This window comes from Physeter macrocephalus, chromosome 9, assembly GCF_002837175.3.
Source record: "Physeter macrocephalus isolate SW-GA chromosome 9, ASM283717v5, whole genome shotgun sequence".
Classification (NCBI taxonomy): domain Eukaryota; kingdom Metazoa; phylum Chordata; class Mammalia; order Artiodactyla; family Physeteridae; genus Physeter; species Physeter macrocephalus.
The window spans coordinates 98,239,235-98,267,174 of record NC_041222.1 but is presented as its reverse complement, the minus strand read 5'-3'; the positions used below and the strand labels follow the sequence as shown (position 1 = coordinate 98,267,174).

At 39.1% G+C, this 27,940-nt stretch overlaps 1 protein-coding gene across 1 annotated transcript in view; it reads left to right on the top strand.

Moving 5' to 3' along the window:
- Positions 1-27,940, top strand: part of ELP3 (elongator acetyltransferase complex subunit 3) — a 102,202-nt gene that overhangs the window by 1,805 nt on the left and 72,457 nt on the right. Inside the window, exons 2-6 of the mRNA XM_028494221.2 lie at positions 1,223-1,361; positions 9,231-9,301; positions 10,235-10,298; positions 11,980-12,048; positions 14,415-14,569. Coding sequence (XP_028350022.1) covers positions 1,223-1,361; positions 9,231-9,301; positions 10,235-10,298; positions 11,980-12,048; positions 14,415-14,569 — 498 coding nt within the window. The remainder of the gene's footprint in view (positions 1-1,222; positions 1,362-9,230; positions 9,302-10,234; positions 10,299-11,979; positions 12,049-14,414; positions 14,570-27,940) is intronic.

Here is a 27,940-nt window from a genome sequence, read left to right as displayed (position 1 = left end):
ACACGAACCCGTGTCCCCTGCATCGGCAGGCAGACTCTCAACCACTGTGCCACCAGGGAAGCCCTGAAGCCTATCTTTTTTCTGTGCCCATTTTCTTTGAATATCTCCCCGGCACACATTGAGTTCCTCTCTTGAGCTCTGGACTCATTCGTTGTTGTGTGTGTGTTTTATTATTGATACATATGTTTTTATTGTAGATTTATTTTTGTGCATGCCTGTCTGCAAACATGCGAACATAGAGCACGAAACAGCTATGCCTTACACCTTCTGACGTACCAAGTACTTAGGTAGTCTCTTGTACCTATCAGGTACTCAGTAACCATTTGTTGAAATGATTTGAACACCCCATAATATTTCTAGATGGATTAAAGTGAGAAGATAAAGTGACTTAGGATTTGGTTAGCGGCCACAAAGAAAAGAAAAATTGCTAAATTGTAGAGGAAAGTGAGGAATTATTAGTTGGAATAAAGGTTACTTATGGGGGTTAGGGATAGGGTTACGGTCAGGAAGGGGCAAACGGGTCTTCTGCAGTGCTGATCATATTCTCTTTCTTGGAATGTGGTTACAAGAGTGATTGTTTTATAATTGTTAGAGTATATTTATATGTTTTATTCTGTTCTTTATATAATATTTTGAATTAGAAAAAGTTTTAAAACTTTTAAAGCTTTAAAAATATATCTACTTTATTTCCTATTTGGTTCTGCGTAGCTTTGCTTTAAATTGTTTTGTTTTGTTTTGTTGGCCTGAGGCAGCGCTTTGCAACCAGGCATGGCCATCCCCACCCCCAAGTCATTTGGCAATGTCTGGAGACATTTTTGGTTGTTACAGTGGGAAGAAGTGCCAGTGGGTAGAGGCCAAGGATGCTGCTAAACATCCTACAATGTACTGAACAGTCCCCCACGACAGAACTATCTGATCCCAAATGTAGTAGTTTGGAAGCTGAGAAAAGGGTAGAATCCTTCGAAGCTGGAGCACTACTTTGAACGAGACCTACATCGTATCACTGTCCTGGGCCCCTGCCCTGTAGTCATCTGTTTTTCTTTCTGGTACTCTGGAGAACAAGAAGTCATGAATTTTGTTCTAGTTCCCTGATAATTACAAATGTTAAAACCACTGTTGTCATCTGGTGAAAGGAGTTGATGATGTTATTTATAGGTTATCCTTTTGATAGCTTGTCCTTGAAATATTGTGATCTTGATAATGCTAGATGCTTTACTTTCAGGGTGAAAACCAGGACAGCGGCCAAATATGGCCTTTCAGCACAGCCCCGCCTGGTGGATATCATTGCTGCAGTCCCACCTCAGTATCGAAAGGTCTTGGTCCCCAAGTTAAAGGCAAAACCCATCAGAACTGCCAGTGGGGTGAGTGATTCAATTCATCAAAGATTGATTGTGTATCTGTTCCACCACAGATTCCCTGCCTCCGTGCAACACCCGGGTAGTGAGGTGGAGGTGGGGGATTTGGACTAATAAAATCCATATGCTGTGGTGTGTGCTGGAGTGGAGACACGTGCAGAATGCTGGGAGGGCACAGGGGAAAAGGTCACTGTTCTTAGAGGAGTAGATGATGTTTTGGTTTTTGGTGTCTTGAAAAGTATAGCTAGATGCTTGGTAACTATCATAAGATGACCAATATTGTTGGCCATCTTATGCTTGTGGCTTATAAGATTGATACTTATAAAAGGTATTTTGAAAAGTTTATTGATGGTACGAAGTCGTTCTGTTAATATATATGGTAATTATGAAACAGTTGACACCATAGGGAGTGATATGGGAGTCCAGAGGACAGAGATGTCCCTGCAGTAAAAGGGACTTGGGAAAGCCCAAGAGGAAGCGTGGAACTTGACTAACATATAAATGGCGCCCATATAAGCAGAGAAGAGCAGGTTCAAAGAGTAATGGGAGCAAGGACCCAGGAACTAGGGCCCAGAGGTAGAGATGATGTAAGAGGTGTGTGTGCGGGGAACCACGAGTGTACCAGACTCACTGGGGCTGACAGTTCATTTTGGAAAGCAGCAGGACATTGGGGTGAAGAGTTAGCTTGGGATCCACTTGTAAAAGATCTTAAATGTCCTGCAAAATAGCCAGATAATAGGAAACTGAAAGATTTTTGAGAAGGGGAGTGATGGGAACCAAATAGATTTTCAGAAAATTAATTTGCATACAAGATGTAGGGTAGCTTGGAGCCAAAAGGACCAGTTGGGATACTCTTGGTTTGACCTAGGTGTGAAGTGTTAAGAGCCTGAATCAAGGTAGGGCCTCCAGGATAAAAAGGATGAGTGTGAGAGACACGAGGGAAGAATTGATAGTATTTAGACCCACTAACGTAGTACCCAGAAGCGAATGCTGTGTTCCTGATGTGATCTAAGAAGCTCAGTCTGTTGTTTGGATGGGGATATTGTACTTCTAGTAAATGCAGCTTATAATGACTTGCTGGGTAGCCGTATCTCCTGGATTGTATGTTTGTGACTAATTAAACCCCAGAACTTTCACACACAATGTACCACCTATCCTAGTCTCTTCTCCTTTGTACTTAAGTGTTTGGGGTTTGTTTGTTTGTTTCTACCTAGTTTAAAAGACTCTTTCAGAAAAACTAATAGGTCCAAACCCCTCACCTCCCATTCTCCCCCCACTATTCCCCCAGGGCAACCACTTTTAGGTCTTAGCTGATTTCTTGGCATTTACTTCCATATCCCTAAATAACGTGCTTTATGGGTAAGTCTTGGATTTTCAGTTTTCAGCATTGTGTGTGGGCTTGCCACCATGGAGACAAAGGTTTAGCAATGTTTCAACCTGACAAATGCACTTGGCTTTCATAATTCCATTCTCTCTGTCTTCCACCTACCTCGGATCATTTCTTTCTTTGACAGCTACTCTTGTTCTGCTTCCCTCTAAAAATTGATTTTTCTGTGGTCCTGGGCCAACTGCTTTTAGTGCCATACATGCTTTCTTTGGTGATCTCATCCATTGATGTTTTTAAGTATTGCCATATGCTGACTCATAGCTCCGACTTCTCCCCAAGCTTCACATCCATGTCAAATTGCCTGTTAGATATTTCTCCTTTGACTGCCTGTAAGTATACCCTTAGGTATAGCATAACCAAAACCTCAGACTTGCTCATCCATCTTCCTTGTCCACCTTAGCTAATGGTGCCCCCATCCACTCAGTTTCTTTTCTTTTTTTTTTTTTTTTTTTTTTTTTTTTTTTTTTTTTTTGTGGTCGCGGCATGTGGGATCCTCCCAGACCGGGGCGCGAACCCGGTTCCCCTGCATCGGCAGGCAGACGCGCAACCACTGCGCCACCAGGGAAGCCCCACTCGGTTTCTAAAAGATGCAAAATGCATTGTCCATTCCTGCCACCACTGGGAGGAATGTTTTGGCCTTTATTATTTCTTGTTTAGATTGTTTTAGTCATTTCCTAATGGGCCTACTTTGTCTTACCTGCACCAAATCCATTTTCTGCAGTATCACCAGAGTGACTATTAAAAATATCAAAAGAACACAGCTGTCATTCCCTAGCTGCTATGCATCCTAACCTCTATACTTTAAAAAAAATTTATTTTACTGAAGTATAGTTGATTTACGATGATGTGTTAATTTCTACTGTATGGCAAATGTATGATTAAGTTATACACATATATACATTCTTTTTCATATTCTTTTCCATTATGGTTTATCACAGGATATTGACTATAGTTCCCTGTGCTATACAGTAGGACCTTGCTGTTTATCCATTCTATGTATAATAGTTCACATCTACGAATCCCAAAATCCCAATCCATCCTTCACCCACCATGTCTCCCTCTTGGCAACCACAAGTCTGTTCTCTGTGTCTGTGAGTCTGCTTCTGTTTTGTAGATAAGTTCGTTTGCATCATATTTTAGATTTCACATATATGCAATATCATATATTTATCTGTCTCTTTTTGACTGACTTAGTATTATAGTCTTCAGGTCCATCCATGTTGCTGCAAATGGCATTATTTCATTTTTTATGGCTAATATTCCACTGTTTATAGGTACCACATCTTCTTTATCCATTCCTCTGTTGATGGACATTTAGGTCGTTTCCATGTCTTGGCTATTGTAAATAGTGCTGCAATGAACATTGGAGTGCATGTATCTTTTTGAATTATAGTTTTCTCCAGATATATGCCCACTAACCTCCATGCTTTTACTTCTGCTGTTACTGTAGTGCTTTGTTTATATTTTTTTATAGAGCAGCTTTAGGCTTACAGAAAAATTGAGCAGAAAGCACAGAGGGTTCCCATATACTTCCTCTCCCCCTTCCCCAGGTTGCCCTATTATTAATACCTTGCATTGGTTTGACACATTTGTTATAATTGATGAACCAATATTGCTATCTTATTATTAACCAAAGCCTGTAGTTTACATTGGGGTCACTCATAGCGTTGTACATTCTGTCTGTTTTACCAAATGCATAATTTCACGTATCCACCGTTACAGTATCATATGGAATAGTTTCATTGTCCTAAAACTCCCTGCATTATTTCCTCTGTTTCATACCTCTCGCAACTACTGATCTATTTACTGTTTCTGTAGTTTTGCCTTTCTTAGAATGGTATATAGTTGGAATCAGTATGTTTTGTAGCCTTTTCATATTGGCTTCTGTTACTTTGCAGTGGGCATTTAAGGTTATGCCATGTCCTATTAGTGGCTTGATAGCTCATTTCTTTTTAGCACTTAATAATATTCCATTGTCTGAGTGTGCCACAATTTGTTTATCCACACACCTATTGAAGGACATCTTGGTTGTTTCCAATTTTGGGCAATTATAATGGACAAACCTGCGATAAACATTTGTTTGAAGGTTTTTGCATACACAAAAGTTTTCAAACTCATTTGAGTAAATAAATACGTAGGAGCATGATTGCTGGATCATATGGTCAGACTATGTTTAGCTTTGTAAGAAATTACCAAACTGTCTTCCAAAGTGGCTGCACTGTTTTGCATTCCATCAACAGTAATGAGAGTTCCTATTGCTCCACAAGCTCATCAGCATTTGGTGTTGTCAGTGCTCTGGATTTTGGCCATTCTGTCAGGTATGTAGTGATATCTCATTGCTTTAGTTTGCAATTCCCGAATGACATACGATGTTGAGTATCTTCTCATATACTTATTTTGCCTTCAGTGCATCTTCTTTGGTGAAGTGTCTCTTCAGATCTTTTGCCCTATTCCTAATTGGGTTGTTGGTTTTTTTATTGTGAAGTTTTAAGGATTTTTTTTGTATAGTTAAGATACATGTCTTTTATCAGACATGTGTTTTGTAAATATTTTCTCCCAGTCTGTGGCATATCTTTTTAGTATACTTAAGTCTGTGATCCATTTTGAGACTGTTTGTATTTGAGTTTTTGTTTGTTTTGTTGTTTTTTTGCTTTGAAAATCATGATTTTTATTATTCAGAGTAGTATCATATATCATTGCAACAGTAGTGACCATATGTTGCCCACCTGTTGTATACCAGCCACTGCACTGGTGTGTTTTCTAATTTAATCCTCAAAACTGTTTTGGGGGTAGGTAGTAGTGTCTTCATTTTACAAAACAGGAAAATACACAGTAAGAGGCAGAGAAAAGATTCAAAGGTTCATCTCTCTGGCTGACTCCAAAGTCATAGCTTTTTCTACCTTATCCGTAATCTTTAAGCTGTATTCTGCAAAACTACAGGATCCGTATAAGTTTTTTAGGAGCTACTGTGGGGAATAATAGGGAAGCCGTAGGAGCAGGCCCCATCTCTACTTCACCCAGGGCTGTTGCTTTTCTCTCTTCTGTAAGTTGATGTTCTAAGTAAAACATTACTTGAAGGGAGAGTTCAGCCACTTAAAAAATGCTTGAAAACTCCTGCACATTGCTTCCCTGGTCCCCACATCCCTCTACCTTCTTAGCTCAGTCAACTCTTACTCAGCATGGCTGTCAACCCCTTAGGAAGCCTTCCCTGACGCCCCTGGTCAGGGCTAATTAATCCCCTTCTTTGGGCATCCCTAGTATTTTCTTTTACCACATGCTTCTTACCATGTGGTTTTGAAATAGCCTATTTCTCTATTTCCTCCTCCCCTGCTAGCTTGTATGATTTCAGAGGACAGAGGCAGTGCATTAATATTTTTGTAGTCTTAGGGCCCACCTGCTCTGTGTAGCTCAGAACCTGGCTTATATTATAAGCCCTCAATAAAAGATTGGGAAATTAGATTGACCTCATCAGTGGTATACATATACCACTTGTGTCTCATCTTAAATACAAACATTTGTTTGAAAATCTAAATTTTTAATTCAGATTTGCAAAATTATTTATTTTGGAGTTTCTCTAGATCACTGATGATTTAAGTTCAATTTTTATCATTTTTATTATTAAAAAATAATCACAGGGCTTCCCTGGTGGCGCAGTGGTTGAGAGTCTGCCTGCCGATGCAGGGGACGTGGGTTCGTGCCCCGGTCCGGGAGGATCCCACATGCCGCGGAGCAGCTGGGCCCGTGAGCCATGGCTGCTGGGCCTGCGCGTCCAGAACCTGTGCTCCGCAGCGGGAGAGGCCACAGCAGTGAGAGGCCCGCGTACCGCAAAAAAAAAAAAAAGAATCACAGACTTACAGAAAAGTTGAAAATCCACTACAAAGAACACTTTATCCCTGAGCCATTTGAGAGTAAGTTGCAAAGCCGATGCCTTTGAATACTTTAGTGTGTACTTCCTACAAACAAGAACATTTTCTTACATCACCACAATACAGCCATCAAAATCAGAAATTTAACACTGATACATTATCATCATCTAATCCTCAGACCTCATTCAAGTTTCTAATGGTGTGTCAGTAATGACCTGCAGGACCCAGTTCAGAATCACGTGCTGCGTTTAGTTGTCATGGCTTTTCAGTCTGGACACTTCCTCTGTCTTTCCTTTACTTCATTACCTTAACACTTTTGAAGATTTCAGGCAAGTTGTTTTGTAGCATCTCCCTCAATTTGGTTTAATCAGATGTGTCCTCATAATTAGATTCGGGTTTGCATCTCTGGCAGGAACATCACGGAAGTGATACTGTGTTCTTACTATATCCTGTCAGGTGGTGCATAGTTTGTTGTCCTGTCACTGATGTTGTCTCCTTTGATCAAGGTGATGTCTGCTAGGCATCCCCTTTGTAAAGTTATTCTTTTCCACTTTGTAATTAAGAAGTTTTGTGTGGTGAAGTACTCTGAAACTATGCAAATATCCTGTTCCTTATCAGACTTCCAGTTTCCTCATTCATTTGTGTGAATGGATTAAATGGTTTCCTGTTTGGTGGGTTATAATCTGTTCCATCATTATTTATTTTGATGTACAAATTCTCCCAGTTTTGACCAGTAGGAGCCCTTTCAAGCTGGTTTCTGGTTCTTTTTTAAACGTCCCCATCATTCTTTGAGCAGTTTCTAGCTTTCAGTCATAATAAAATGTTCCACGCTCATCTTATACTTTCTTTACCCCAGCCCTGGAATCAGCTGTTTCTCCAAGGAGCCCTGGTTTCTTTTAGTGGAGAAGAGTATTTAGAAACAAAGATCTGAGTGCTAGATGTGCTCAGTGCCGTTAGGGTGTTGCTGCTCCCAGACCCTCTCCATGGACCAAACTAGGAAATATATATGTACATACATGCACACACATATACATAACACATTTGCATCTATATTTGTGTGTGTGTGTGTGTGTGTGTGTGTGTGTGTGTGTACTGTGAGTCCACAACAGTACCTTTAATTTCATCCAACCCACAGAGTTCATTCTAGTTCCCTTTCCATGTGTTAACTTTCTGCTCTGAGGTACCACCTCACACCGGTCAGAATGGTGATTAAAAAGTCATTACAAATAACAGATGCTGGAGAGGGGGTGGAGAAAAAGGAACCCTCCTACATTGTTGGTGGGAATGTAAATTGTGCAGCCGCTATGGAAAACAGTATGGAGGTTCCTCAGAAAACTAAAAATAGAGTTGCCATATGATCCAGCAATCCCACTCCTGGGTATGTATCTGGATAAAACTATTGATATAATTCAAAAAGATACATGCACCCCTGTGTTCATAGCGGCCAAGACACGGACACAACCTAAATGTCCATTGACAGATGAATGGATAAAGAAGATGTGGTAGATATATACAATGGAATACTACTCACCCATAAAAAAAAGAATGAAATAACGCCATTTACAGCAACATGGTAAGTAAAGTAAGTCAGAAAAAGAAACACAAATACCATATGATATCACTTATATGTGGAATCTAAAATATGATACAAACGAACGTATATACAAAACAGAAACAGACTCACAGACAGAGAACAGACTTGTGGTTGCCAAGGGGGAGCAAGGTGGGGGAGGGATGGGTGGATTGGGAGTTTGGGGCTAGCAGATGTAAACTATTTTATATAGGATGGATAAACAACACGGTCCTACTGTATAGCACAGGGAACTATATTCAATATCCTGTGATAAACCGTAATGGAAGAGAATATGAAAAAGAATGTATATATGTGTATAACTGAATCACTTTTCTGTAGAGCAGAAATTAACACATCGTAAATCAACTATACTTCAATAAAATAAATTTAAAAATTATAACTTTCTTCTCTGACAGTAAGAAACCTGGCTTGCATTCATCTTAGTGTATACCCTTATTTGACCAGCTGCCCCCATATGTAACTGATTGTCTAACTGTGCCATCACGTCCTTCTCAAGCAGATGCTCTTCCTACCCCACTTGGGCTCTGACAGACCCCTCTGAGAATATCTTGCACACACTCTGAAGTCTAGCTCCTAGTTTAATAGTCTCTATTCTAAATATTGAGATCTATTGGGAAGAGTTTGAGATACAAAGGTTAGGTTTAGATATAATTTTATAGAATTGCATAAGTAATTGTTCTCTTGTAGGCTATTTTATTAAAACAAATCAGAAAGACCAAGAGAGAATAAGAATCACCGTGACTTTAAAAATTATTAATTCCTTATTTTGCACTTAATTTATTGTAAAATACAATACAAACTAGTGTATACAATGCATATGTACATTTTGAAGATTAATAATATTGAAAGGAGATCACCCTGGTACCCAGGGCTCAGTTTAAGAAATACAGCATTACCAGTACTTTTGAAACTCCCTTGTGTGCCACCCTCTGATTGCATTCCTCTCCCGCTTTCTGAGTGATAACAACTCTCCAGAATTTTGTATGAATTATTTCATAATTACTTTTTTATTAATCTTCCTTTTATAGATTGCTGTTGTGGCCGTCATGTGCAAACCCCACAGATGTCCACACATCAGTTTTACAGGAAACATATGTGTGTGAGTATGATGATTGTGATAAGTTGTGTATGTGTGTGTATTTTAATTGAACCAGTAAGTCCCCTAGAGCCTTGATCAATACATGCTGGTAATATTTAAAACTTTTTTTTGTTTGTTTTTTGGCCATGTCTTGTGGGACCTAAGTTTCCCGACCAGGGATTGAGCCCAGGCCACAGCAGTGAAAGCCCGGCATAACTAACCACTAGGCCACCAGGGTACTCCCTGGTAATATTTAAAACTTTGACTTAATAGATTCATGTTAGTTCTTTGAAACAAGCACCTATTAGTAGGATATATCAATGCTTTAAAATGAAGCATATAAAGATTTTAATTTGTTACAATACACAGTAAAAAAAAAAAATTCATAGGTTACAGAACTCAAAACAGTAGATATTCTGTTAACTTGATAAATGATACATGGAAATATGAGCTGCCTAAATTCCAAATGTCAGAAGTTTATAATGAATTTGGATCAGAAAAGTATCAAAGTAAAAACTTATCCTTACTAATAATCTTTAAACTTATTAAATTTAGATAATTAGAAAAATTAGCAGAAGAATATTCATGACTCTAGACAGGAAGATTAATCAGGAGAAAGATTTTCTTAAGTGTAGTTACCAAGAGAGCACTGTGAGTTTCAGTCCCAACTTAGGAAAACTTAGGCCCGGTTATTTGCCCCTAAAAGCTTAAACTTCTAAAATAATAGTGACTGCAGTACTCTGAAAATGACTGTAATAATGTTCCTTTATATGTTTATCTTTTTACTTGTTAGTAGAAAATGTATATATTTGCAGATACTACAAAGGTACAATCTTCTGTTAGGTTTCGAAAATGAAGCTGGTTCAGTCAGGAGTTTATGGAGCCTGTAGATACTTGAACTAGACTGTTGAACTAAGTTCTGTATCTGACATCTTCATTTTATTGTATTGGCAGATACTGCCCTGGTGGACCTGATTCAGACTTTGAATATTCGACCCAGTCTTATACTGGATATGAGGTAAAGTAATGTGAGGCTGTCCTGAGGAGTGTTACAGCATACTTAATTAAGAGTATGCTTTTATAAGTACTGGCTTTCTTAAAATTTTTATTTTTTATTTTTTTCTTGATTACATAAGTTATTCATACACCAAACATTTGCTGAGTGTCTGTTGTTCTAGTCACTGGAGAAATATTTATGTAAGCACTTATTATTAATATATCAGCATTGTTCTAAGTGCTTTACAACTTTAAACCTTGCAGCAGGATTTTGAAGGTAGACACTATTATTATCCCAGTTTTATAGATAAGGAAACCAGGGCCTAGAAGTCTTACACGATTGGCCTGGAGACACGCCCCTAATATATAACAGGACCAGGCTTTGAATTCTGTGCTCCTCACCAGTACATTGTCCTGCCTCTGCAGCTGTGAAAAAATCGGTCAGGTCTTGAGGAATTTACATTCTAATAAATGGGGGGTAGACAGTAAAGAAACAAACAAGAAAAAAAAAATCAGGTACTAGTAAATGCAAAGCAGGGAAGTAAAGTCAAGTAAGGTGTCGTAGCAGGGTGGATACTTCAGCCTTGGAGGCTAGGAAGGAATGGTCTGAGGAGGTGACATTTAAACTGAGCCCTGAATGACAAGAAAGAGCATTCCTAGCAGAGAGAATAGCTGGAACACGGAGCCGGGCTCAGAATGACAGTGGGGGGCTCTGGAACAGAGCAGGTGAGGGGAGAATGAGATTCGGGAGACGGGTGGTACAGGGGATTGTAAGCCAGGGCAAGGAGTTTGTTATAGGTGGCGTGAAAGGCCATCCAGGTTTAAAGCAGGGGGATGATATAATCCAGTGTCGGTTTTTAAAAGATCATTTGATGGTTCTGTGAGGGCAGGATTAGAGCGGGGACAAGAGTAAAAGCAGGAGGCCAGTGAGCAGGCTTTTGAAGCCGTCGGCCTCATCCAAAGAGGCCAGCAGCCAGGAAACCATGTGACTGTTTTCTTATACATGGTTTTTCATTTCTTACCTGTTTTTCATAGTTCAAATTTTTAAAAATACAAAAAGAATTTTTCAGTGAAGACTCCCTCTCATCACTCTCCCCTAGCCACCCCTTTCTGCTCCAGCCCCCGAACAGACAATCAGTATCATCCCTTTCCTATACGTCCTTCAAAGATAGTATATAGATACAAAAGCAATACATATTCCTTATCCTAACTTTTTACACAGGAGGTAGTCTATCAAAACCTTGCACCTTACCTTTCTCATTTAACAGTGTATCTTAGGGAACATTTTGTATCAGTATATTGTTTCATGGCCGTAGACTATTCCATTGTATGATAGCATGATGGCTTTTTGTTAAGCCATTACAAACTGTGTTGTATTGATATTTAATGATCTGGTTTAAAGGTTATTTTGTCAAGTAACTCCTTTGAATGTGTGTACACAGCTATGTCTGCGAGCAGTATAACGATGTGGTGACCCTGGGGATTCCATAAGGGTTTACACAAAGATATAACTGTGATCCAAGGAGCTGCCTGCTGTTGAGTGGAGACCAGCCAAATGCTATTCAGGACATTATTTTGAACCCTGACAAAACTGAGAGAGGAAGAAAGGAGCCCAAGGGAACTTTATTTTTAATACCCTTTTGAAACTACTTTTTATTCTTTATTCAATGTGGGCATAACAGGATACTTTCCTTTTTTCTTAGCCAACCTCCATGAGAGCTATCCGTGCTAGGTATGACCCTTATCTACAGACAAGACACCGAATAGAACAGGTAAGGTTTTAAAAAGTATTTTTACATTAGATCTTTATACTTAGTTAGAAGGTATTATTGCTTGATTTGAGTTGAACCAGAAATAAGAACTGAAAGAATATTTCTCCCCTTTGTAAGTTTTTAATATCCATCTGAGGGAGGGGGACTATTTTGCTATACCTAGCAAGGTCAAAAACACTACTTCCTTTAAAGACTGTATTATCTTCTGTAAGGATTTTATAGTCTCCAAAGTTCTTTCAATTTGTAGAAAGTTATTTATGGTATGAAATTTACAGAATGTGAATATGTCTTAGACAGTAGGTGGGTGGATTGAATTTTAGCTTCCATAAGCCAAGTGAGAAGTATTGTGACTGGTTTGCTGGGGTGTGAATGGGGAATTGACTGTCCAGGGGGATGAGGGACCCTTGGGAGCCATGGAATTGTTCTGTATAATGGTGGTGGTGGTGGTTACACAACTCTAAACATTTGTCAAAACTTATTTAATTGTACAGTTAAAGTTAGTGGATTTTATTGTATATAAATTACACCCCGGGAGTTCCCTGGTGGCCTAGTGGTTAGGATTCCGGGCTTTCACTGCCATGGCCTGGGTTCAATCCCTAGTCGGGAAACTGAGATCCTGCAAACTGCATGGCAAGGCCAAAAAAAAAAAAAAATTTATACCTCAATATAACTGATTAAAAACAAGTACTGTGTAGATGGCCTTGCTCTCTTCAGGAACTCTGAACATTAATACAGATTTTCTTTTTCACAATTTTATTTTAAACTTGTCCAATTTCAGACAATGCAAGCACTGTCCATAGTTTTTATAGTTACATCTAGTAAGACAACTAGAAAATCTCAAATGGAAAGTAGCACATACCATAGTAAGTCGTTTCTGTGCTTAACTGTTATTACGAGTGGATACCAGCCACTTCTAATTTTCACATCATTGTCACCCAAGCGTATATGGATCAGGATCGTCAGCTGTAGGAGAGGACCCCACCTGCAGGGAGCCTACATAGTTTCTAAACTGACCATTGCTTCCATTTCTTTTTTAGCCATAATTTTTTTTTTTTTTTTTTTTTTTTTTTTGGAACCCATGTCCCTTGCAGTGGAAGCACGGAGCCCTAACCACTGGCTGGACCACCAGGGAATTCCCTTAGCCATGATATTTAACTCATTTGAAGTGTTTCAGTAGAGTTCAAAATGTTTATATTTACCAAAAAGGAGCATGGGTTTTGAAAGATTTTAGAAACTACCAGAGAGTAGTGATTCTTTTCCTAACTGTAAATGCACTAGAATCACCTGAGTAACTTTTCCAAAACACATGCTAGATTTCACTGCTGAAGTTCTGATTAAGGGTCCAGGCAAGATGTTTTGAAAAAGCTACCAGGAAGATTTTGTTATGTATTACTGGTAAACAACCATAGTTACAGAGTATTCTTTTAGCATTGATAGCTATGTATACGTACTTACAGATATATATTTGCATGTGTATGCACATGCATGCCCATATGCTTATGTATCTGTAAGGATTTACATATGTATAAGGATGTATGTATGTATAAGTTATTTACCATTTTCAGAAAAAAGTATAAAACAAGGTAACTTTTTGCTCATATTAAGTGTGGACATCCTTTTTACATAGTACATTAGAGTTCATAATTTGTAGTCTACTTGACCCAGTTTTTCTCAGGCCTAAGATATGGCAAGAAATTTAAATACCTGTTTCTAAAAATTAGAATCTTGCCTTATTGTAGTTGAAAAACTGAAAGATCTATACCATTCCCTTCCCAAATAGAAGAGAAGTCATATTTCAGACTTTTATTGTCCTTCCCCCACCCCTGAAACCAGCCTTAAGGTGCTACCTGTACCCAGAAACCCAGAAACTTCATAATTAATTCAAAACTTTTAATTTAAAACTGCTTTCTTAATGTTTCTTTCTAATCTAGTGTTCTCTTTCTTTCACTTGCATCAAGTCCTGATTATGTTGCATATAGTCTTCTTCGTCCCCAATGCTGACCACAAAGTCTGGCATAAAATATGTAATCAATAAATATTTGTTTATTCTATTACATATTGTGTTATTTGCTTTCTGCTCTCTAATTTATATTCTTTGTATTATTAAATTTTCACTTAACTGTGTAAGTTGACATCAGACTTCTTGTTTATTATTTTTAATTCTTGTCTTCCTTATTTGAGCAGTAATTTTCTTTTCAGACCCTGGAGTCTATTTTTTTTAGTCCATAGAATTTGTTTAACATGTTTGCTTCTCATTTTTAAACTATACTGATGAGAACACTGCAAAGTAAAATTAGAAATTTGCAATAACCCTCTTAGGATAGTTGACTGTATCTTTCTAATGCTGATGAATTTACGTCTTTCAGTTGAAACAACTTGGTCACAGTGTGGATAAAGTGGAATTTATTGTGATGGGTGGAACATTTATGGCCCTTCCAGAAGAATACAGAGATTATTTTATTCGAAATTTACATGATGCCTTATCAGGACATACCTCCAACAATATTTACGAGGCAGTCAAGTAAGAAATCCTTATTTTATCATATTCACCAACGTTGGTTGTCAGTTTATCCTCCTAACAGCAGTCTGTGAGAATTCTTTTTGCTCTATGTCTATATTCCTAATTCTTTTGGGGAGGGAGGGGAGAGGATGTCATACTTTTTATTTGCATACCTTTCATGGGTTGTAAGGTTAAATACATTTTTTCCCAATTTTCTTGAGATACAATGGACATAGAGCACTGTATAAGTTAGGGTGTGCAGCATAATGATTTGATGTCCCATATATCATGAAATGATGACCACAGTAAGTTTAGTTAACATCTATCATCTCATGCAGTCCTAGTCCTTGTAGTTGCTTCTGTTTTGTGGGAAAAAGGATTATGTTTTTAAAAAATGAGTATGGTCCATTGGTTATTAGTATTTTCACAAAATCACTATGTAGAAGAATAAAAAGAAACTTAAAAAAAAAGAAAAAGAAAGAACAACAACAACAAAAAACCAAAACCGGGCTTCCCTGGTGGCGCAGTGGTTGAGAGTCCGCCTGCCGATGCAGGAGACGCGGGTTCGTGCCCCGATCCAGGAGGATCCCACGTGCCGCGGAGCGGCTGGGCCCGTGGGCCATGGCCGCTCGGCCTGCGTGTCCGGAGCCTGTGCTCCGCAGTGGGAGGGGCCGCAACAGTGAGAGGCCCACATACCACAAAAAAACAAAACAAAACAAAACAAAAAAAACCCCAAGGGATTTCCCTGGTGGTGCAGTGGTTAAGAATCCACCTGCCAATGCAGGGGACACGGGTTCGAGCCCTGGTCCAGGAAGATCCCACATGCGGTGGAGCAACCTAGCCCGTGTGCCACAACTGCTGAGCCTGCACTGTAGCCCGCGAGCTACAGCTACTGAGCCCGTGTGCCACAACTACTGAAGCCCACGCGCCTAGAGCCCCTGCTCCACAACAAGAGAAGCCACCGCAGTGAGAAGCCCCCGCACCGCAACGAAGAGTAGCCTCCGCTCGCTGCAACTAGAGAAAGCCCACGTGTAGCAACAAAGACCCAACGCAGCCAAAAATAAATAAATAAGTAAATAAATTTACTTAAAAACAAAAAACAAAAAACACCGTGCAGATCTTTTCAGCCTTAGGCTGGGCTAAACTGCAGGGGTAGCTTTGATTGGACTAGGTGAGCCCACCCAAAAAGAGCACTGGGAGTACTCTTAATCTGAAACATTTAACTGCTATACAATCAACAAAAAAGTGACTTTTTTTTTTAAACATATTTATTGGGTATAATTGTTTTACAATGTTGTGTTAGTTTCTGCTGTATAACTGAGTGAATCAGATATACGTATACATATATCCCCATATCCCCTCCCTCTTGTGTCTTCCTCTCACCCTCCCTATTCCACCCCTCTAGGTGGTCACAAAACACCGAGCTGATCTCCCTGCGTTATGCGGCTGCCTCCCACTAGCTATCTGTTTTACATTTGGTAGTGTATATATGTCAGGGTTACTCTCACTTCGTCCCAGCTTACCAACTTCCCCCTCCCTGGGTCCTCAAGTCCATTCTCTACGTCTGCGTCTTTATTCCTGTCCTGCCCCTAGGTTCATCAGAACCAATTTTTTTTTTTTATTCCATATATGTGTGTTAGCATAAGGTATTTGTTTTTCTCTTACTGACTTACTTCACTCTGTATGACAGACTCTAGGCCCATCCACCTCACTACAAATAAGAAAACACTCGCATTTACCTTTGCAACAAAAAGAATAAAATATCTAGGAATAAACCTTCCTAAGGAGACAAAACACCTGTTTGCAGAAAACTATAAGACACTGATGAAAGAAATTAAAGACGATACAAACAGATGGAGAGATATACTGTGTTCTTGGATTGGAAGAATCAACATTGTGAAAATGACTGTACTACCCAAAGCAATCTACAGATTCAGTGCAATCCCTGTCAAGCTACCAAAGGCATTTTTCACAGAACTAGAACAAAAGTTTTACAATTTGTATGGAAACACAAAAGACCCCAAACAGCAAAAGCAATCTTGAGAAAGAAAAACAGAGCTGGAGGAATCAGGCTCCCTGACTTCAGGCTGTACTACAAAGCTACAGTAATCAAGACAGTATGGTACTGGCACAAAAACAGAAGTATAGATCAGTGGAACAGGATAGAAAGCCCAGAGATAAACCCACGCACATATGGTCACCTTATCTTTGATAAAGGTGGCAAGAATATACAATGGAGAAAAGACAGCCTGTTCAGTAAGTGGTGCTGGGAAAACTGGACAGCTACATGTAAAAGAATGAAATCAGAACACCACTTCCTAACACCATACACAAAAATAAACTCAAAATGGATTAAAGACCTAAATGTAAGGCCAGACACTATACAACTCTTAGAGGAAAACATAGAGAACACTTTGACATAAATCACAGCAAGATCCTTTTTGACCCACCTCCTAGAGAAATGGAAATAAAAGCAAAAATAAACACATGGGACCTAATGAAACTTAAATGCTTTTGCACAGCAAAGGTAACCATAAACAAGATGTAAAGACAACCCTCAGAATGGGAGAAAATATTTGCAAATGAAGCAACTGACAAAGAATTCATCTCCAAAATATACAAGCAGCTCATGCAGCTCAATATCAAAAAAACAAGCAACCCAATCCCAAAATGGGCAGAAGACCTAAGTAGACGTTTCTCCAAAGAAGTTATACAGATTGCCAACAAACACACGAAAGGATGCTCAACATCACTAATCTTTATAGAAATGCAAATCAAAACTACAATGAGTCATCACCTCACACCAGTCAGAATGGCCATCATCAAAAAATCTTCAAACAATAAATGCTGGAGAGGGTGTGGAGAAAAGGGAACCCTCTTGCACTGTTGGTGGGAATGTAAATTGATACAGCCACCGTGGAGAACAGTATGGAGGTTCCTTAAAAAACTAGAAATAGAACTACCATATGACCCAGCAGTCCCACTCCTGGGCATGTACCTTGAGAAAACCATAATTCAAAAAGAGCCATGTACCACAATGTTCACTGCAGCACTATTTACAATAGCCAGGAGATGGAAGCAACCTAAGTGTCCATCGACAGATGAATGGATAAAGACGATGTGGCACATATATACAATGGAATGTTACTCAGCCATAAAATAAACAAGTGACTATTATTTAATAACTATTGTTTTAATTAACTGTTTAATAACTATTAAATAATTTGTTTATGGATGGGATCATTTATTTCAAATTCTAGTTGACAGAAGACAATTATGCTTTCTTTTGATACCTCATATCTCCATTTTTAGCGAGAAGAATACTGAGGTTTCATATATAGTTCAATGATTTAAGAAGTGAAAGTCTTAGAATAGTTTTTATTTTCAGAAATTTCAGGAACACCTGGCTAAGTTACTGTGTACTATTCTCTCTTACTTACTGAACGTTAATTGAAGGCCCGCAAGGGGCCATGCACTGCCTTGGGCACCGGGAACAACATGGTGAACGGATGTTGTCCTTGCACTCATGGTGCTTACATTCTACTGGTTCAACAAATAACAAACAGTAAGTGCTGTGATGGATATAGACGGCTGTGATGGAGAATACCTGGGCTGATTCTGCACATGAAGTGGTGACGTTTAAGCTGAGATCTGAAGTATAAGGAGGGAGTCAGGCCAAGCGCAGAAAAAAGAAGAGGCACTGAAATGAGGAAGAACTTGAGGTGTTCCAGGAACAGAGAGGAGGCCAGGGTATCTAGATTCCAGTGAAAAGGGGGGTATATGTTATGAAGGGAGATTGAAAAGTTAGGTGTGGGCCTGATTATACATGCTTTTGAGGACTTAAAAACTTTCGAATCAGCAGTAGGAAGTAGATGAATGGTTTCAAGCAGGAGACTGATGTGTTCCGGTTTGTAAGAAGCTCATTCTGGTTATTGTGTGGCTAGTGGGTGCAAGAGTGGACGTGGGAAACCAGGTGGAAGAGTGTTGTATCCACCTCAGCTCAGATGAGGGTGGTGGCAGTAATGACAGGAAAAGACTAGATGGATTAGCTGTATTTTTGTGTGGAAACTGACAGACTTTGGATCAGGTCTGCGGTAAGAAAGGAACGAATCAAGGATGATACCCAGGTTTTGGTTGCAGGAAATGATTGAGAGTTGTGTCGCATACTGAGATGGAAAAGACAGAAGGAAGAACAGGTTTGTGGGAGAAAGTCAAGAGTTTTACTTTGGCTGCATTAAGTTTGAAATGTCTAGAACACATTCAGGTGGGGATGTCCGTAGGCTGTATAAGAGATGTCTGGGCTGGCGATATAAAATTGGGGATTATCAGCTCATAGATGGTATTTATAGCTACGCACATGGATAAGGTCACCTTATGGGAGAGTTTCAGATTTCCAAGGTATGCTACGTGAAAACGCAATTTTTAGAGCCATTCTTACAGTGTGAGCCCATCATTTTTGTATACGAGCCTGTGTGAGTATAAATGCCTAGAAGAGGTGGTAGAATGATGATCATCTTAGGCAATAGTTAGCACTGAGGAGAAAGGGACATGAGACCTGGGGGTAAAGGAGGACATATACAGTGTACAGTGTGCTGAGCATTGTGGTAAGTATTCACTTATTCACTTCTTATAAGAAGTGTTTAAGTATTTAACTTATCCCTGTTTTACAAGTGAGGAAACTTTCATTACCCTGTAATTTAAACAGTTTTTGGACAAGCAAACTTGTGAATGAATTTTGAATGATCCATCTGCTGGTCAGATATTGACAGCTAATGACCTAGGTAGGGCTTCCTCTTGGAATTGGGGACAGGGCTGCTTTCTGTGCTCTCCCTACTTCTCCTGTCCCCTTAACTTCTTTTGCTCTCCTTTGGGTTGGTAAAAATAAAAAGAGTAGAGACTTTTTCATAAGTTTAAATAAATCTCAAGGGTAGTTTGCGGGGCCTGGGTAGAGAGTCCAGCAGCTGGGAAAGCATGTGTGAGCAGCTATTTTGTGTGATTGCCAGTAGAGGATGCGACAGGTTAATTCTATGTCCATGAATCTGGACTTGGAGCAACAGCTGGCCCAGGTGATCTCTCCATCCTGCAGGGCCTTTAGTAGCAGGATGAGATTCGGGACCATATTTTACTGCTCATTTAGAACCTTGATCATTCATGAATATGAGTCATGCTGAGTAAAACGCTGAAGTCTTTCAATCTTTAGAGGAGTAATGATGTAAATCCATCACATTCTTCCTAATATTACTGAAAATCAGATGATAGCTTAGAATAAAATGCAATTGGAGGAAGAAAAGCAACCTTAATTAGTTCAAAACCCCATGATATTAGGATGGCAGCAGTACCTCAGAGAATTACCGACTAAAATCCATTGAACTCTAAGAATTCCCTCACAGGATAATCTATTCAGACCATCATATTTTTCTACCCATGCTTATGTATTATATATTTTTTTCTCAGTGCAGCTGTTCTCATGTTGCAGACCTTGCACATTATGTGGATTTGAGCCATAAATATCTTGGACTTGTCCCGCCCTTCCCCACCCCCATGAAAGTTTGCTGCAGAGCTTTTCAGTCTACAGTTTGGGTCCCCCGGGTCATGTGAGCTAGGCCAACTGAAGATCTGCATAATAAATTTTTAGGATGCAGTTAGTCTGACATCTCATCAACTGAAACTTTAAAATATTTGCTATATTCTTTGTGTGAAGTTTTATCTTTATTTTTGCAGAAATGGTGCAGTGTCTAGTGGTGTTTGTAAATTGCCTTTTTTTTTTCCCGGTGAAAATAGAGTTTTATTATAACTTGCGATTACGGTATGTGTGTAGAAAAAGCCCTTTGGAGAAGCAAGCCTCTTTCTCTAATGGACTAGGCATAGGCAGAGCCGGCGTTGTTTTGTTTCTGTTCTTGAATTTACCTCAAGGGGGCAACAAACACTTTACTTTCGGATAAAAATTTTTATGGGATTTGAGCCTTCATTGCAACAAATATCATGAATGGCTCTCGGGAAGTAATAAAAGTACAATCTGGGAGCCATGAAACCATCCATAAATGCTACACTGAATCCTGCCAACCCACATTCGACATGTTTTGCTTTTTACTCCTGGTCTCTATACTTTTATGAGATTATCTGGAAAAAGCCAATTTGTGGTATCTTGTTTGCTTTGTTGAGGTAAATTTTTACTGCCAATTCCCTATAATAGAGTTGGTATTTGTTTTTCAGGGAAGCTTTGTATAATGTGAAGAAATAGATGTCTGGTTTGTATTATAGAGACATAGAAAACTATTTTCAAATGTTGACATCTTTGCAGAATGTAGAGCAGCCCAGAGATACTGTGTTTTGAACATATGTTTTCTTCAAAATTTTTGGATGAGATATTTACCTTGCTGTTCTCTAAGTTCTCTTGGGCAGAGGGTATTCATAAAAACTGTTTGGGTTACCCAGCGTGACCCACCTCTCTCAGAGGTAAGGTGATGAATTTCATGTTTATTTTACTAGAAGTTAATAATAGTACAACTACACAGATGTCATACTGACTTTGACAAGCTTGGCGTAGGTGGGGTGTTTTTTGTTGTTTTTAATAAATTTATTTATTTTATTTATTTATTTTTGGCTGCGTTGGGTCTTCTTTGCTGTGCCTGGGCTTTCTCTAGTTGCGGCGAGCGGGAGCTGCTCTTTGTTGCAGTGCGCGGGCTTCTCATTGCGGTGGCTTCTCTCGTTGCAGAGCAAGGGCTCTAGGCACGCGGGCTTCAGTAGTTATGGCACGTGGACTCAGTAGTCGTGGCTCGTGGGCTCTAGAGCACAGGCTCAGTAGTTGTGACACACGGGCTTAGTTGCTCTGCGGCAGGTGGATCTTCCCGGACCAGGGCTCGAACCTGTGTCCCCTGCATTGGCAGGTGGATTCTTAACCACTGCGCCATCAGGGAAGTCCCTAGGTGGGTTTTTTTTTTAAGATTAATTTTAAATTAAGTTAAAAGTTACGTATTGTGACAGATGAGTCAGCCGTGTTTAAGGTTAAAAGTCTTTGTTCGAATTAGTGTCAAGTTCTATCAGCTCGAGTGTGTCTCTGCTTTGCTATCGTGTGTGTCATCTGGTTAAAGTTTTGCTTTTTTCTTAAAAGATTAAGAGTTAGGGCAAGAAAAAGGCCTAACAAGGTGAACTTGGTTGTTATTTATGGCAGGTTAGTAACAAGCAGAATGTTATATCCTTGCAGATGGAAACATTGGAAAGCTGAGTGAACAGAGAGGTCAAGGACAAAGCAGGTATGACTTCTGTGAAGGCTCATTAAATCAAGCAAAGTGAAAGTCACTCATTACTATCAGCTAAACTGAGACGGCAGTAATCTCCAGAGATCATCAATTACTGGTGACTATCACCCTCTAAAAATCATAGCTCTGGAGGCGAAAAGGACCGGCAGTGGGAAATGAGTCACCCGTTCGCCAGAATGCAAGTGTTGCCGAATATCTCAAAACAACCTTTTAAAATAGTTTTATTCCTTTTTAATCAGCCTTGCCCAGAAGCAGTTTTGCATTCAATTTTTAATGCTCCTTGGCTGTTTTCCCAAGATGCAATTTAAAAGGGTAGTTACCCACCAAGAAGTAGGTGAGTCATACCTTCTCCCTGTGGAATTTTTAATTCAGTTCTGTTCCTTCCTCTTTTTTTTCCCCCCTCCATCAATGACTTTAAATCCTCCAACTATGTCCTTCTGTGTCTTGGAAAAACTAGAGTGCTAGGTAATGCTGGGTCCCAGGCCCAGAAGATAATTTCATAGACTTGCAGAGGAATGAAGAAAGCAAAGCAACCTAAGAAGGCCTCAAAGTGGCCGTCTCCTGCCTTGCTGCCCTGGCCTTATTTCTGGCAGGCCTCAGAACCTCTCGCATGTCTGGGCTTTGGCTCTAATACCCTCCCCATCCCCGCCCCTCACTTTATATTGTTGATCACTTTTACTTCCTCCTTGGTAATCAGATTTTCGTAGATGGTGACCAGGATCCTTAACATTGGCAGTCCAACCTAGGATACAATCTTAGTCATCATAAAAAGGTGATATTAGTTGTTTTTCTTCCAACATTTTATTTGAAACAAACAAAAATTGAAAGAATTTTCCAGTGAACATCACATACCTGTCACCCAGGTTCTACAGTGTTTGCTTTATCACATATTTATCCAACTAGCCATTCCTCTATCCACTCATCAATCCTTCTTTTTATTTTTTTAACACATTTCAAAGCAGGCTGCAGACTTCAGTACACTTCTCCCCAAATACGTGCATTTGCACATCATTAGCTAGTTCACTGTTTGTAATATTTTCTTTTCAAGTAAATTTACATGCTGTGAAATGCACAGGTCTTATGGGTACTCTGATGAGTTCTAACAAATGCATATACCTGTGCAACAAAAGCATACTAAGATATAGAACATTACCATCGTCCCAGAAAGTTTCCTCCTGTCTCCTGCCAGTAAATCCTCACCTGCACCTCCCAGAAGCAGCCAGTCTTCTCATTTTTTCCCTTTCATAGATTAGTTTTGCCTGTTCTAAAACGCCATATGAGTGGAACCATATAGCATATACTCTTTTGTGTAAGGCGTCTTTCACCGAGCATTATATTTAGAGATTCATCCATGTTGGGTATTTCAGTAGCCGTTACCTTTTTAAGTGCTGGGTAGGATTCCGTTGTATACATAGAGCACAGTTTGTTTATCCATTCTACTGATGGATAGCTGAGCTGTTTCCAGTTTGTAGCTATTATGATAAAACTTCAGTGAACATACTTATATAAGTCTTTTTGTGAATATATGTATTTATTTCTCTTGGGTAATAACTGGAAGTGGAATTGCTACATCATATGTTTAGTTTTAAAACTGCCAGACATTTTCCCAAAGTGGTTGTACCATTTTTACTCCTACCAGTAATGTATGAGTGTTCATTTGTTCCACATCCTCACCAGCATAAGGTGTTGTCAGTCTTTGTAAGTTTAGCCGTTCTAGTGGGTGTGCTGTGGGTTTAATTGTGGTTTTAATTTGCATTTTTCTGATGACTAATGATGTTGAGCACTTTATTACGTGCCTATGCTTTCTATATATATTTCCTTTGTGAAGTGTGTGTTAGAATCTTTTGCCCATTTTTTATTGGGCTGTTATATATCCTGGATTCTAGTCCCTTGTTAGATCTATATTTTACAAATATGAAAACCCAGTCTCTGGCTTGACTGTTCATTATGTTAATATATTTGAGCAGGGTATTTTGTCTCGGTAAAGTCTAATTTGCAATTTTTTCTTTCATAATTACTGCTTTTTGTATTACAAACCTTTGCCTACTCACAAGGCAAAAAGATATTTTCCTGTGTTCTCTTCTAGTTATTGTTTTAGCTTTTATGTTTAGCTTTCATATGTAGGCTTATGATCCATCTTGATTTAATATTTTATGTATAGTGTGAGGGAGGAGTCAAGGTTTCTTTTTTCCGTATACATACCTAATTGTTTCAACATTACTTGTTTTAAAACTTCCCTTTCCTATATAGATTGTATTGGCACCTTTGTCAAAAATCAATTGGCTAGGGCTTCCCTGGTGGCGCAGTGGTTAAGAATCCGCCTGCCAATGCAGAGACGTGGGTTCAAGCCCTGGTCCCAGAAGATCCCACATGCCGCGGAGCAACTAAGCCCGTGCACAGCTACTGAGCCTGCGCTCTAGAGCTCGCGAGCCACAACTACTGAAGCCCGTGTGCCTAGAGCCCATGCTCCACAATGAGAGAAGCCACCTCAATGAGAGGCCAGCGCACCGCAACGAAGAGTAGTCCCTGCTCCCTGCAACTAGAGAAAACCCACGCGCAGCAACAAAGACCCCATGCAGCCAAGAATAAATAAATTAATTTTTTTAAAAAATCAATTGGCTATATAAATTTGGGAGTGTACTCTCTTCTGTTCCGTTGATGTGTTTTTGTCTTTATGCCAGTACCACAGTCCTGATTACTGTAGTTTTATAGTATACCTTGAAGTAGTATAAGTCTTCTAACTCTGTCATTGTTTTTCAATATTGCTTTGGATATTTTAGGTCCTTTGCCTTTCTATATAAAGTTTATGCTTGTCTATTTCTATTAAAAAGTGTAACAGGGCTTCCCTGGTGGCGCAGTGGTTGAGAGTCCACCTGCCGATGCAGGGGACACAGGTTTGTGCCCCGGTCCAGGATGTTCCCACATGCCGCGGAGCCGCTGGGCCCGTGAGCCATGGCCGCTGAGCCTGCGCGAACGGGAGAGGCCACAGCAGTGAGAGGCCCGCGTAACGCAAAAAAAAAAAAAAAAGTGTGATAGCCATATTAACAAACTGAAAGATAAAAACCATATGATCATCTCAGTAGATGCAGAAAAAGCTTTCGACAAAATTCAACACCGATTTATGATAAACACTCTCCAGAAAGTGGGCATAGAGGGAACCTACCTCAACATAATAAAGGCCATATATGACAGACCCACAGCCAACATAGTTCTCAATGGTGAAAAACTGAAACCATTTCCTCTAAGATCAGGAACGAGACAGGGTTGCCCACTCTCACCGCTATTGTTGAACATAGTTTTGGTAGTTTTAGCCACAGCAGTCAGAGAAGAAAAAGAAATAACAGGAATGCAAATCGGAAAAGAAGATTTAAAACTCTGTCACTGTTCATAGATGACGTGATACTATACATAGAGAAGCCTAAAGATGCTACCAGAAAACTACTAGAGCTAATCAGTGAATTTGGTAAAGTAGCAGGATACAAAATTAATGTACAGAAATCTCTTGCATTCCTATACACTAATGATGACAAATCTGTAAGAGAAATTAAAGAAACAGTCCCATTTACCATTGCAACAAAAAGAATAAAATACTTAGGAATAAATCTTCCTAAGGAGACAAAACACCTGTTTGCAGAAAACTATAAGACACTGATGAAAGAAATTAAAGATGATAGACAGATGGAGAGATATACCATGTTCCTGGATTGGAAGACTCAACATTGTGAAAATGACTGTACTACCCAAAGCAATCTACAGATTCAATGCAATCCCTGTCAAGCTACCAATGGCATTTTTCACAGAACTAGAACAAAAAATTTTACAATTTGTATGGAAACACAAAAGACCCCGAACAGCGAAAGCAATCTTGAGAAAGAAAAACAGAGCTGGAGGAATCAGGCTCCCTGACTTCAGACTATACTACAAGGCTACAGTAATCAAGACAGTATAGGTGGGAGGGAGATGCAAGAGGGAGGGGGTATGGGGATATATGTATAAATATAGCTGATTCACTTTGTTATACAGCAGAAACTAACACAACATTGTAAAGCAATTATACTCCAATAAAGATGTTAAAAAAAAAAAAACAGTGTGGTACTGGCACAAAAACAGAAATATAGATCCATGGAACAGGATAGAAAGCCCAGAGATAAACCCACGCATGTATGGTCGCTGTATCTTTGACAGAGGAGGCAAGAATATACAATGGAGAAAAGACAGCCTGTTCAATAAGTGGTGCTGGGAAAACTGGACAGCTACATGTAAAATGAAATTAGAATACTTCCTAACACCATACACAAAAATAAACTCAAAATGGATTAAAGACCTAAATGTAAGGCCAGACGCTATAAAACTCTTAGAGGAAAACATAGGCAGAACACTCTATGACATAAATCACAGCAAGATCCTTTTTGACCCACCTCCTTGAGAAATGGAAATGAGAACAAAAATAAACACATGGGACCTAATGAAACTTAAAGCTTTTGCACAGCAAAGGAAACCATAAACAAGACGAAAAGACAGCCCTCAGAATGGGAGAAAATATTTGCAAATGAAGCAACTGACAAAGGATTTATCTACAAAATATACAAGCAGCTCATGCAGCTCAATATCAAAAAAACAAGCAGCCCAATCCAAAAATGAGCAGAAGACCTAAATAGACATTTCTCCAAAAAAGATATACAGATTGCCAACAAACACATGCAAGGATGCTCAACATCACTAATCATTAGAGAAATGCAAATCAAAACCACAACGAGGTATCACCTCACACCAGACAGAATGGCCATTATCTAAAAGTCTACAAACAATAAATGCTGGAGAGGGTGTGGAGAAAAGGGAACCCTCTTGCACTGTTGGTGGGAATGTAAATTGTTACAGCTGCTATGGGGAACAGTATGGAGGTTCCTTACAAACTAAAAATAGACCTACCGTATGACCCAGCAGTCCCACTACTGGGCATATACCCTGAGAAAACCATAATTCAAAAAGAGACATGCACCACAATGTTCATTGCAGCACTGTTTACAATAGCCAGGACATGAAAACAACCTAAGTGTCCATCGACAGATGAATGGATAAAGATGTGGCACGTATATACAATGGAATATTACTCAGCCATAAAAAGAAATGAAATTGAGTTATTTGTAGTGAGGTGGATGGACCTAGAGGGAAGTAAGTCAGAAAGAAAAAAACAAATGTTGTATGCTAACACATACATATGGAATCTAAAAAAAAAAAAAAAAAAAAAAGGGTTCTGATGAACCAAGGGGTAGGACAGGAATAAAAACGCAGATGTAGAGAATGAACTGGAGGACACGGGGAGGGGGAAGGGTAAGCTGGGATGAAGTGAAAGAGTAGCATTGACATACGCTACCAGGTGTAAAACAGATAGCTAGTAGCAAGCAGCTGCATAGCACAGGGAGATCAGCTCGGTGCTTTGTGACCACCTAGCGGGGTGGAATGGGGGGCGGTGGGAGGGAGGCGCAAGAGGGAGGGGGTATGGGGATGTAAGTATGCTTATAACTAATTCACTTTGTTATACAGCAGAAACTAACACAGCATTGTAAAGCAATTATACTCCAATAAAGATGTTAAAAAAATAAGTAAATAAAAATAAAAAGTGTGATAGGATTGGGAGATTGTGTTTAAACTATAGAAGAATTTTGAGAAAATTACCATTTAACATATTGTTTTCCAGTTTATGAACATAGTCTATCTCCTGGTTTCCTTAAGTGTTTTTTAATTTCTCTTAGCAATCTTCAGTTTGGATATTTTGTAAGCTTTTTGTTAAATTTATTTCATAGTATTTTGTTGATGCTATTATATTAAATGAAATTTTAAAAAATTGTATTTTCAAATTGTTTGCAGCTAGTATCTAGATACATGGTTGATTTTTATATATTAACCTATATCATATGACCTTACTATAAATTCACTACTTAGTTCTAAAAGTTGTTTTTGTAAATTTGCTGGGATTTTCTTCAAATACAATCATATAATCTGCATACTCCAATAAAGATGTTAAAAAAATAAGTAAATAAAAATAAAAAGTGTGATAGGATTGGGAGATTGTGTTTAAACTATAGAAGAATTTTGAGAAAATTACCATTTAACATATTGTTTTCCAGTTTAT